Below are 10,574 nucleotides of genomic sequence, written 5' to 3'. Positions count from 1 at the left end.
GACCTGGCCAGGCTCATCAGGGTTTTACCCATGACTTAATATTGGAAATTGGGACAAAAAAAAGTCGAAAACTTTGTTCACAGCTGTAACTGTTCGACATTAATAACTTACACGTGTCTATAGGCATCAATAGACACCGTGGACAATGCGTGGCTTAGATTCCCGGATCAGATCGTTTGCTAGAAATAATACCAGACTGGGCATTGTGCCCGTTGAAGATCTGCGCATGTCACCATCACTTCATTTATTTGGCATTCCCCCCCGTCTAATTCGGTTACGTGTGTTTCCATTTAACCAAAAGACAATTACAAGGTACAGATCACATTGCTCAGACCCGCGCGCGATTTCGGTCGGCTATCTAAAGCCCACTAGAAAGCAGACCGTTGTAAGTGTTGCACGAATCGTTAAGGCAGATGGTGAGATTGTATTGTCATAAATGAAAATTTCGATAAATTAACATGCTGAAATAATTGCCAGTATTCTAAAGTTATATTAAATTTTCAATAATTCAACATCTCGCCAAAACCTATTTATGATAAGTTGAATTATTGCTTTCAGAGTGGCATTTAAGCAGAATGAAAAATGGGTCGCAGTAAAAGAAAGCCGAAGAAATTGAAAGTATCTACAGATAAGAATAACGGAAGCGATTTGAAGAAAAATATTGACATTTTATCCAGGCTATCCTTTCCTGTTTCAACTAACACTGGGCAATTTGAATCGGAGGATGATACAGACGATGAAGAAACGATCGAATTTGACTTCCGACCACGAAAAACGTACCTCTCAAACACATGCTTGGTTTGTTCCCACATCTCCAATCCAAAGTTAGTGTGTAAAAACTGTTTCATGGTTTCATACTGCACGGAGGATCATCGAAGTCAAGACGCAGCTTTACATCAGGACTTTTGCAGAGCTTTGGCCGAAAATTGCCAGGAAAAATGCGACGGGATCGATGACAGGAAAAACACGCCGAGTCCAGAGGAGTACAGAATATTAAGGGTCAACCTCATCAAAGTGACCGAAATTTTTTTAAACCGTTACCTCGAGCTCTGGGAAAAGGAAGTAATCCTCTACCCCCGGGTCTGTTTCAAGTGTCATAGTTTTGGTAAAAATAAGGGTGCATCGTTGCAGTGTTGCCCGGATTGCAAAGTTGTGTTCTGGTGTCAAGAACATCGTGACGATCACTCTGAATGGTGTTTGCAGTACCGATTATTTCACAAGTTAATTTTGGCTCAAGCTACGCACGGAAATGTGGATCCCGGGATTCCGAATGTGTACTTTGTGGCTCCAAAACTTTCCCAGTTTAATTTTGACACCGTTGCGTCTATGATTAGTGGTAATGATTCCGATCGATTTGTAAACATGGACTTCTATAATTACACCACTTTGTCCCACATGGCAAGTGTTCCTCTGACAGCATTGTATGCGTTACAGGAATCCTACAGTAGTTGGAAATCTACCGATAACATAGTCCTGCATTTGATCGGTGCAGAGTTTCAGTACGAAGGCATAAATTTGCGTGTTTGGGAGAAGCTTTTCCTTCACTTTTTACCAAACTTGAAAACGCTCAGAGTCATTATAACTGGCCCTGAATTGATCCTGCCCCAGTTAGTACCGCGTGATATTTTAAGCCACGTCAAACTTTGCCGCTTATGTAAACTGAGGGACAGAAAAATCGACGTCTCCTTCGTTCCCGAGACGTTATATCACGACTTTTGCTATTCTCCGAATTATAAAAAACCAGACCTGACTTGTTTGTTTAACGCTGGGTTGTACCGGGCGACTGGTTTCCGGGGTCAAGACACGTGGCCACAGACTATTTTTGAATTGTGCAAAAGCAAGGTCCCAATTTTAGTAACTGCTTATACGGAACGTGAAATACCGATGGATATCGAAAGAATAAAAGGCGTCTGTTCGGACTTGGAAATCGTTTTGGCACCGCAAAAGAATCCGTATGCCAGTTTGAAGCCAGATAGAAACTTCGTTAGCGACGAATCAGTGCCTTTGATATACAAAAATTATTATTTAAGCATTGTAAGAGTTGCTGGATAACTAATTTGTAAAGAATAAATGCTCATGTTTATCGTTCAACAATTCTCATCTCGAATTATTTATTATGTATTCAGATATTCGTTTGGTATATCGATATGTTAAGAAGATCCAAGGTTTCCGATGTATTGGATAATCAAGAATTTCGACCACGTCATCCTACAGGTAACAACATTTACAATAACAATCATACATAGTAGTACTCGCTACAATAAAATAAATAAATACACGTTCGACGGTGTGCGCCTCGTTATGTCATAGGGCGACTCTATTACCGAGCGCAATGCCCACGCACACAAAGGCAAAAGTGGCTAAATGCAGAGATGAGGAAGCTAGCGTGGTCCCTTTGCTGTAAGCCCGCCCGTGATGATAGGAGTTATCGCAATGGGAAGGCCAGTTTTGGAGGCAGCCTGCGTAGGCAACGGCGTGAGCAATGTAATTCTGTTCAAAAGTCCCACGGAAAAGATGGGAGTAAGGCCCTGTAACGTGGCAAAAATGTTTCAAATGTTTAGTGGAATACTGGGGTGGACCTTAAGAAGGTCATTTTTTTGATTTTGACTGTTCAACCCCGATTTGGACGGTAGGATAGACGAAATTTAAAAATGAATTTTTCCAGGACCGCCCTAATGGAAAACAAGCCGAGTATCAAATACATACCGACGGCATAAACGGGCACGTCTTCTCCGCCGTGAGTCTCATCCTCTATGTAAAATCCAGCAAAGTTCCTGTACCAAGGATCGCCTCTGTTCGGATCATCGGCGACCGATCTCCATGTGTTATTGGGCCCTTGTAAGCTAGTGTCGTTTATGCGGTGGTAGATGAATCCTGGGCCGTTTGTGTAGGCGAGAGTTTCATAGGCCACATCTCCCGGCTTGTTAGCTAGACCCAAGATGTCGTTACCTCTTTCTGGGTAGCCGTTCATCGTGAAGGCATGAGAGTGATCCGCCGTTACTATGATCAGAGTTTCCTCCACGTTCACTTGGTCCAAGGCAACTTGAACCGCTTCTTCTAAGGCCCCGACTTCGTGGAGCGCGTGTTTTGCATAATTGCTATGATGCGCCATGTCTATACGGCCACTTTCAACCTGTTGGCCATGCGTCAACTTCAGCTGCTAGTTACTCGTGGCCAAGTTGGAAATACCAACTTGGGAAACCTCGGTGAGAGGGTCGATTATTGTGATATTGCGAATAGAAGACAATGATCAGTGTGGAATTTTTGGCCAGGGCGTTTTTAGAAAAGAAAAGCTGGGACACAAGGTATTCCTGAAGGGTTGTAAAGGTAACTTTAAAATACGCGTTAAGAATGATCTATGAAACAAGAAACTAACCATTAGGAAGAACCCATTTTTGTTTCTTCGTAGCATTCTGATGGCCTGCAAGGTCATATTTGCCAAAGATGGAGATCCTTTTTCACTCACATCACGAACCGCGTGATAGGGCAAATGGTTGGGGGCAAATATTCCCAAAATATTCGAAGCACTTCCAATATCAAGGTTCATCAACTCTCCTGTATTTGCGACAAACTTGCCTTGGGGATTTTTCTTCTGCCATAGATCCGTTATATTTAAACTGTCATTCCTGATGCATACGTCTGTATCAATTTGCCGATTAATAGTTCCCATCGGTTGTGCACCACCGCCCATTATAACCTAGGATTAAAAATTTCCAGACAATTATCTTAGTCAGAGTCCGTAAGGATACAGTATGCACTTGTAAGCATGATTATAAATCTCTTTCTTGGAGTTGTCCGTGCATTTTGCTAATTACTGGCCGTGACTTTCAACAGCCAGAAATACGCAGGTCGAAAATTTCAGAGTGATAAACACGTAGCATGTAAAGCACTCCGAGCTGACGAATAACTCATTTTTATTATTAGTTTACGAAATGAAGAGAAGATTACAGTGAACGTTTACGGCCTTCACTCAATGTTAGTTAAATTGTTATTTACGTGCTTGAAGTTACAGAACGTGATGCACGGTAACGCCGCGTGACTGATAGTTCGGAAGTGACGTTTACCTTGAAATTACTTCCAGGAGCGTCTTCGACCAGCTGCCTGGCTATGTCTTTGGTACAGTCTTTTTGATCATTAGGAATTTCCGTGTCACACTCCCAATTTCTGCTGTTCACGTGCGCGTAAAGCGCTGCCGGTGTGGCATGTGTCACTCGGGCGGTGGTTACGAACCCTGTGGTATAACAATAACGCAAGGTAAAATTATATGGATGTAAAAGGTCGAAGGGTTACCGACCTGTACCTCCGCAATCCGGGAGGATGTGAATAAAAACCTAATCTCGAAATTATTCTTAGCATTTCTTATCTTTAGGATGTTGCTCATCTGGCATACTAATACAATTTGCGCGACACACGACACCGACGGGTTGTTAGAAATAATATCATATCTTATGGGGACGAGTATACGATGTATGCGGTATATCTACACGTGCAGATTAGACTGTGAGGACACAAAAACGACTAACAAGTGGCCTTGCCAATCTTGCCTATTCGTGGGCCTACGTAAGACTTGAAAATCGCGTCGGGACCGACGGTTCAGTTACAACCGTCGTAAACCTGTTCAAGTTGCATTCAATTCCAGGCATTATATATATTGACAAAAAATTTACTGAGACAAAAATAAAAGAAAAAGCCACATTTGTGAAAACGGATGTTCGAAATGGACGCAAGTAAAATTGCATGAATCGATACCGATCTCAATCATTTTATGTGTGTCGGCGCAACATCTTTGTCAGACGTCGCATAGAATATGTTTGAATAAATACATTGAGCACACACCGGTATCTTTACCAGCCACTTGGGCCCACTCCGCGATTGTTGACAATCTGCTTCGTTTGTTCACAGTTTTATCGCAATGTTCGAAAATGGCTTTTGAGTCCAGTCCGATCACTTTATAGCGACATTTTACACCAGAGAACATTGCAGTTGCTGTGGCAGCTGAGTCCGGTACTTGTTTGTCCACGTTGTAAGTCTTGAAGAAAACGCAACGAGACATAAGTGGCATGGCAGATTTCCGGTGCGAAACAAAACTGAATTACATTTTTTTTTTTTTTTTGTCAACTTCTTTCTACGGACTGCTTCAAAATCATAGCTTGAGCAACGTTAAATTTGTTAACACTGGTTTTAATCAAGAGTAGGTGGTTCTAAATGACTGATGATTTACCTTGGAAAGACCAGTATTTGGGAATTGCTCAAAGTTCAGCTTATATTCTTCTCCCGAGCCGCCTTTCTTTTGGCCCTGAAAAATTCTACCAGCTGTTACAGATGTCATTCCCATTCCATCCCCGATGAAAATGATAATGTTCCTCGCTTGATTCTCATTATCGTGTAATGAGAGAATTTTTCGTAGATTTTCTTGCCCAGATTTCATCCAGTAGGAAGTATCTACGAAAGTGAATATTAAAAGACCATTTAAACTGTATGAGAAATGACCCTCGACTATAGAGCAGTACGGTCTGCATAGTAGGTGAATTGTAGCCTCGTTCAAGCATTTGCCTTGGCACGAATTTCTCCCGGTTCACGAAGTAGGGGGGTACTTTTTACATTTCAATCAACCGCGTATCGTTCTACATTGTTGATACCACGTGCTTCACTGCGCAAGTAAACGTAAGTAATTCGGTTTATATTATAGGCTTTCGAATGCCCTGAACAACTTATTTCATCAACTATTCAAGAATTTTTCAGTCACTCATCGGTATGGTTAACATATGCTCCATTGCCCTCGGAATTGTATTTATAATTTAGTCCAATCAACCATTTCGTTTTACCTTCGTAATAACTTTATGTTCAGTAAAGACATATCCAGTTTTTGTCTCGCTGAAAATTTTGCAATTTATTTTCTTTAAGCAGCAATATAAAAACGTCAAGGAAAATGAAATTTGAGAAATACTGCCCAGCGTTTGTTTCAGGTATTTCAACAAATGTACTCCTAGTGTTGGGTCAACTTTAATTTGAGAAGACTTTCTGAATACATTTCTTATGAACCCTCTATGTTCAAATACTCTCACTCATGATTTTATAAAATTTGAAAGTGCTGTTATCAGAATCTGAATAAAGAAATGACAATTCCTTTTCATGATAGACGATAAATATATCGACATGGCGAGACAATAATACGTTAAGCTCGTAGGATCGTCAATAATTATTGCCTGAAGATGATTGGCAATTGGCGTAGCCGATCGAAACGTCGCAACCTTTTGAATAATCAATAAGGCGATTTTTTATTAATACCAACTTCGGCGAATTATTTTTAATATATAAATATATCGGTAAGCCTCGTCTCGATGTGATCTAATTAAAAGCGTCCCAAGGTCTGGTTGAGGTGTTACCTCGCTGTTGGTGAGTGAAAAATTTATGCAGAAGGCAAATGCTAACTGAGTGGAAATAATTGGTGATAATTTCACGTGTAACACTCTACGTAATTGTTACTAGTAGTCCAAGTTCAAAGCACCCAAAAGATGTGTTATATTTTGGAATAAACCTACCTTCAAAATGCGTGGGAACATCTGGCAGAATGTGTGACGAACTTAAGCCAATTAGGGTGCACAGAAGGAGGGTTGAAACCATCATAACCGTTCTGATATAGAGAAAAATTATTAATCGTTTTGAATCTTTTAGAATTTCATATCCAGCTACTCTGAATACCTGGCTAACAGAATGATGCAGTCATAAAGATAATTTCACATGCAGCACTAATGTGACTTGTGGAATGCTGTAAACGGAGTTTTAATATTACTTGCAAAAGCTTGGACTATACGCATATAACTGGCAAACTGTACTTACGGTTAATGTTTCTTTGTTTGAAAATCTTCAGAATAGAACCGTCACTCTTAATTAATAGCGTCAAATTGTGAAACCGGAACGGTTACTTCGATTTTTAGTTTCTCGTATTCCCAACTTTCTCCTTTCATCAATCAATATTAATTAACTGGTGGGTAAAACAAGGAGTAAAAGTGATACTCATAATTTCGAGCGGTAAAATACTTTCGATACAGGACTAACGATTCGGTCGATCGCGCCGTTTGATAATCGAATAGAAAGGTCGGATGTGATCTGATGATCTACTGCAAATTCTGACGCTTGTGTCCGGCGAAGTCGTGACTTGGTATGTGAGTGAACCGAGTTTATCACTTTATATATAAGAGAAGGTTGCAGTGGTTGATTGAATGGATCTGTGTGTACACACATAACAGTTCCCACACCAGCAGCGGCTGCCTGGCATTAACTCTTTGGAGTAGGGATCGACCCTAACATGTTGTTAATCCTTGTGCAGTAAATATTATACGTTCAATAGCAGAGACTTTACAATACGGCTGCACACACACCTTCGTTGTACACATTCGCAACCAGAAGCAAATAAAGTTTGCCGTTTAGGGGACACTATTCAAGGTGGGAGTGTTGCAGCAAAACACGTGCTCGCAGGCGTGGAGGCTTTGGTGGGATTCCGGCGTTTTACAACCTGGAGAAGATTTGCTATTACCGACTAATCCAGACATAGCGACAAATGGAACAATCCTCATATGACAATTCAGATAAAAGCACTCCTTTTAAATACAGACGCGTATTGCCAGAGCTCGTTTCATGATTCTTCCACGTCGCATGATAATGAGAAGAATACGGGTGACACCATCGGAAACAAGTAATGAGTTTGCTGCATTGTTTGAAAATATCACTCTCCATATTTACCATATCGTCTTGCGTCAGTGCGATAACTCGCGTGGAACCAAAAGGATGCCGCAAACTGCAATTCGTGGCCAATTTGTCACTTTCTTACATCACGTGAGCCAAATCCATTGCAGTTTTTTGAATTCTTGCGGTTCAAAGCGTATACGATTTTCTGTATAGCTCTGCGATACGCAAGAATTTCTCGTGGAAATGGTCAATTCGAATTTCGAGAAGAAAAATTAGCACGTGGTTGGCCATCGAACGATATTTTATTCGTTTATTTTATGAACATACCGCTGTATTTGTGTCAGGGATATTTTGACTCTTTCTGGTAGGTCTGCAGACGAATACAACGGTTCTCGAACGCTTAACAGTTATTTTTGCAGCTATGGAAACATCAAATACCAGAAATATTGATAAGTAAACACCTGAAACATGGCATTCTCACTTCTCAAGCTCGATGAACATTGCATTCATCATTTCAAAATTTTTCTTTTTAATACCAAATCAGAATTATCAGAAACTCAAACTATTCTAAAGCTGTTGATTCAATAAAATGATCAATAATTCGCTATTAAAAAATATACATAACATTCTGTCAGAAATATCTGCACCTCAATTTTTCTCGTGATTTCTCGATAAGCAACCGGCTCATAGGACTTGTACGTTGCACAAGAGTTTAGAGAAGACGAAAGATAACTGATGTGTTGTCACATTGTGATTGTCACATGGACAGAGATCAGAAGCCTCATGTGCACCAAAATTTCACAGTATGATAAGATATTATACAATGTGTTTTTCAATTGATCCTGTCGCATGGGTAAATAGAATGCCTCACGTGTAATCAGCCGTTTTCATTTCCTCTAGTGAGCGATATGCTAAAAATATGCGTCAGGTAAATATCTTTTAAGACTGAAGTCTCCTACGGTTTACAGCTCAATGAACACCTGCTCGTCACGTTTCACGCTACATGCAATACACGATATCAGAATTCAGTATTTGAATAATTCTGAGCGGTTAAGCCGTGTAAATAGTACCCTTCATAATCGGAATAATTTCGTGTGCTATCGCAACATTCACTGTCACCAAGAACTGCTGAATCGGATTTCGTTAGTTGGGGGATATGGATCGTTTGGATTCTTCGCGCTGTTCCTACTCTGTCCACCGAGCATTGGATATTACCGACGGGGTCAACAGTATCAACAAAGGACAAACAAGTCGAGAACTGGCGCCATCAATCGGTGAATTGTTTCATAATAACTTACGGCTTCATGTCTCGCAATATTGCTATGCTGAACTCATGTCCGGTCTTCTCCTAGCTCGAGAGTTTGGCTGACGGATTTTCGGAAAGAAAATCATACAACGAATAATCTAAAGTAAATTTTCAATTAAAGGACGTTAAAGTTTTCCGTGGGGATTCGTTATACGCGACGGCAACGATGATCGTATAAAATATCCCTGACATCCATTTCAGAATTGACTGATGAATTTTACACCCATCCAAACCGATTGCCTGACCGGAATGAAAAATAAGCCTCAAGTACGATTTACGTGAGCAAATAGTAAAGAAGCTGAGCGAGCCTCCAAGAAACAGACGGATCATCACCCAAATCTTGTAACCATCTTGTTACCAAAGAGATGCATTTCATTTCTCTTTTTTATTAGTACTGTTCTTGAAGATGTATGTCGATGTGCTGCTTTTTGCAAGGAATTACACGAGCGCACAGTAGTGACATCGTAGTCTATTACCGCGATCAGTATGCAACTAATACAAGTGTTGCTCATATAATGCGCTAAATAACATTGGTGACGGGTGGTTAGCTGTGTTTTGCCCTTGTCGAAGTCGCGAAGTATTGTTCCTGTAGCTAACGACAAGCTAATTGCAACTACCAGATCGTTTCAGTGTTCGTAATTGAGCGCCAATCCGGTGACAAGATTAGAGTACCTATTATTGAAACGCACACGTAGCGACGTCTAGCGGGTGAGTTTCGTACAGTGAAGGCCACATAAACTTTTATGCCCTGTGCTGCTGAATTGAAATTGTATAGCATTACGAGAATTATGCCTACATCGAATGTTGTAACTGTACACACGTATTCAAAATAGATTTCACCCAAATATTTGTGTCCCAAACTTTATTGTGGTAGTAAAAATTGAAAGAATTGCTCAACCTTCGTCAGTACATAGTTTTTTTTTTTTAAATAATATTATTGCAATGGTGTTTATTACACTTAGAATCGACGTTAAAGTATAAGAATAAATTTTGTATACCTACCAATAGCCGAGTTTCACAACCAGTAGTCCAATTGTTTCACATATAAGTGAGAATCGAATGAATTTCAGTAGAGCACGAACGACCAAAAACGAAGTCACTCAACCGTAGCGATCAATTCTTGCGAACTGAACGTTTAGTGAACGTAAGGTGCATGAACTTATGGTTTACGTACCTTGTGTATGAAATCCATATTGTTGCAAGAGTTCCAGCGTTGATCAGGCTGAAAAATCGTAAAATAATTAGTAATGGGCAAAGTGTGGTCAAAGGAAAATTACTGTTTACTAGGTCACTAGAAGAAATGTTACCTTGGTATTTCATCTTCGGGATCGATTGATTCAATTGATATGACCATAAGACTTTTATTGTAATCCAATTAGGCTTGTGGTTGTGAAACGTGTGGGAAATAGATGAAGTAAAAATTGAAGTATTGCCTACTGATTTTTGGATGTGATTATAATTATGACGTGACTAGTTGCCATTCCAAAGATCCTTGCAACAAAGCGAATTGATCCTGGCGCTAGATTTCTGCAGCAATCCCAAAACATCTAAAAGCATGTTGACGAATGACTATCGACCC

At 40.2% G+C, this 10,574-nt stretch overlaps 2 protein-coding genes across 6 annotated transcripts; one reads left to right on the top strand and one right to left on the bottom strand.

Annotated features, from left to right (window-relative positions):
• The first annotated feature begins 267 nt into the window (after window positions 1-267).
• LOC124183075 lies at window positions 268-2,094 on the top strand. 2 transcript variants are annotated; one of them, XM_046571087.1, is made up of 2 exons: window positions 268-385; window positions 559-2,094. In XM_046571087.1, the coding sequence occupies exon 2, from the start codon at window positions 583-585 to the stop codon at window positions 2,050-2,052; it is 1,470 nt and encodes a 489-aa protein (XP_046427043.1). In that variant the 5' UTR covers window positions 268-385; window positions 559-582; the 3' UTR covers window positions 2,053-2,094. The 2 variants fall into 2 exon arrangements, with proteins under 2 accessions (XP_046427043.1, XP_046427042.1); XM_046571086.1 differs by having other exon boundaries at window positions 270-416.
• On the bottom strand, window positions 2,080-7,209 carry LOC124183071 (alkaline phosphatase 4-like). 4 transcript variants are annotated; one of them, XM_046571076.1, is made up of 9 exons: window positions 6,841-7,192; window positions 6,703-6,769; window positions 6,543-6,634; window positions 5,222-5,442; window positions 4,837-5,029; window positions 4,065-4,231; window positions 3,377-3,697; window positions 2,707-3,133; window positions 2,080-2,528 (listed from the first exon to the last, which is right to left on the bottom strand). In XM_046571076.1, exons 3-9 carry the CDS (start codon window positions 6,625-6,627, stop codon window positions 2,305-2,307), a joined length of 1,638 nt encoding a protein of 545 aa, XP_046427032.1. In that variant the 5' UTR covers window positions 6,628-6,634; window positions 6,703-6,769; window positions 6,841-7,192; the 3' UTR covers window positions 2,080-2,304. The 4 variants fall into 4 exon arrangements, with proteins under 4 accessions (XP_046427032.1, XP_046427034.1, XP_046427031.1 ...); XM_046571078.1 differs by lacking the exon at window positions 6,703-6,769 and having other exon boundaries at window positions 2,080-2,490; window positions 6,841-7,209; XM_046571075.1 differs by lacking the exon at window positions 6,703-6,769 and having other exon boundaries at window positions 6,841-7,191.
• Window positions 7,210-10,574: the final 3,365 nt, after the last annotated feature.

This window comes from Neodiprion fabricii, chromosome 5 (assembly GCF_021155785.1).
Source record: "Neodiprion fabricii isolate iyNeoFabr1 chromosome 5, iyNeoFabr1.1, whole genome shotgun sequence".
NCBI classification, from domain to species: Eukaryota; Metazoa; Arthropoda; class Insecta; order Hymenoptera; family Diprionidae; genus Neodiprion; species Neodiprion fabricii.
The sequence above is the reverse complement of the archived record's forward strand: the minus strand, read 5'-3'. Positions and strand labels throughout refer to the sequence as shown.

What these genes read in the sequence shown, in the direction of transcription:
- LOC124183075 (XM_046571087.1), top strand. Translation starts at nt 583, where the DNA reads ATGGGTCGCAGTAAAAGAAAGCCGAAGAAATTGAAAGTATCTACAGAT.
- LOC124183071 (XM_046571076.1), bottom strand. Translation starts at nt 6,627, where the DNA reads ATGATGGTTTCAACCCTCCTTCTGTGCACCCTAATTGGCTTAAGTTCG. An exon ending in CAAATACTGGTCTTTCCAAG is followed by an intron (nt 5,030 to 5,221) that starts GTAAATCATCAG and finishes GTTTTCTTCAAG; the next exon opens with ACTTACAACGTGGACAAACA. An exon ending in CGTGCCCGTTTATGCCGTCG is followed by an intron (nt 2,529 to 2,706) that starts GTATGTATTTGA and finishes GCCACGTTACAG; the next exon opens with GGCCTTACTCCCATCTTTTC.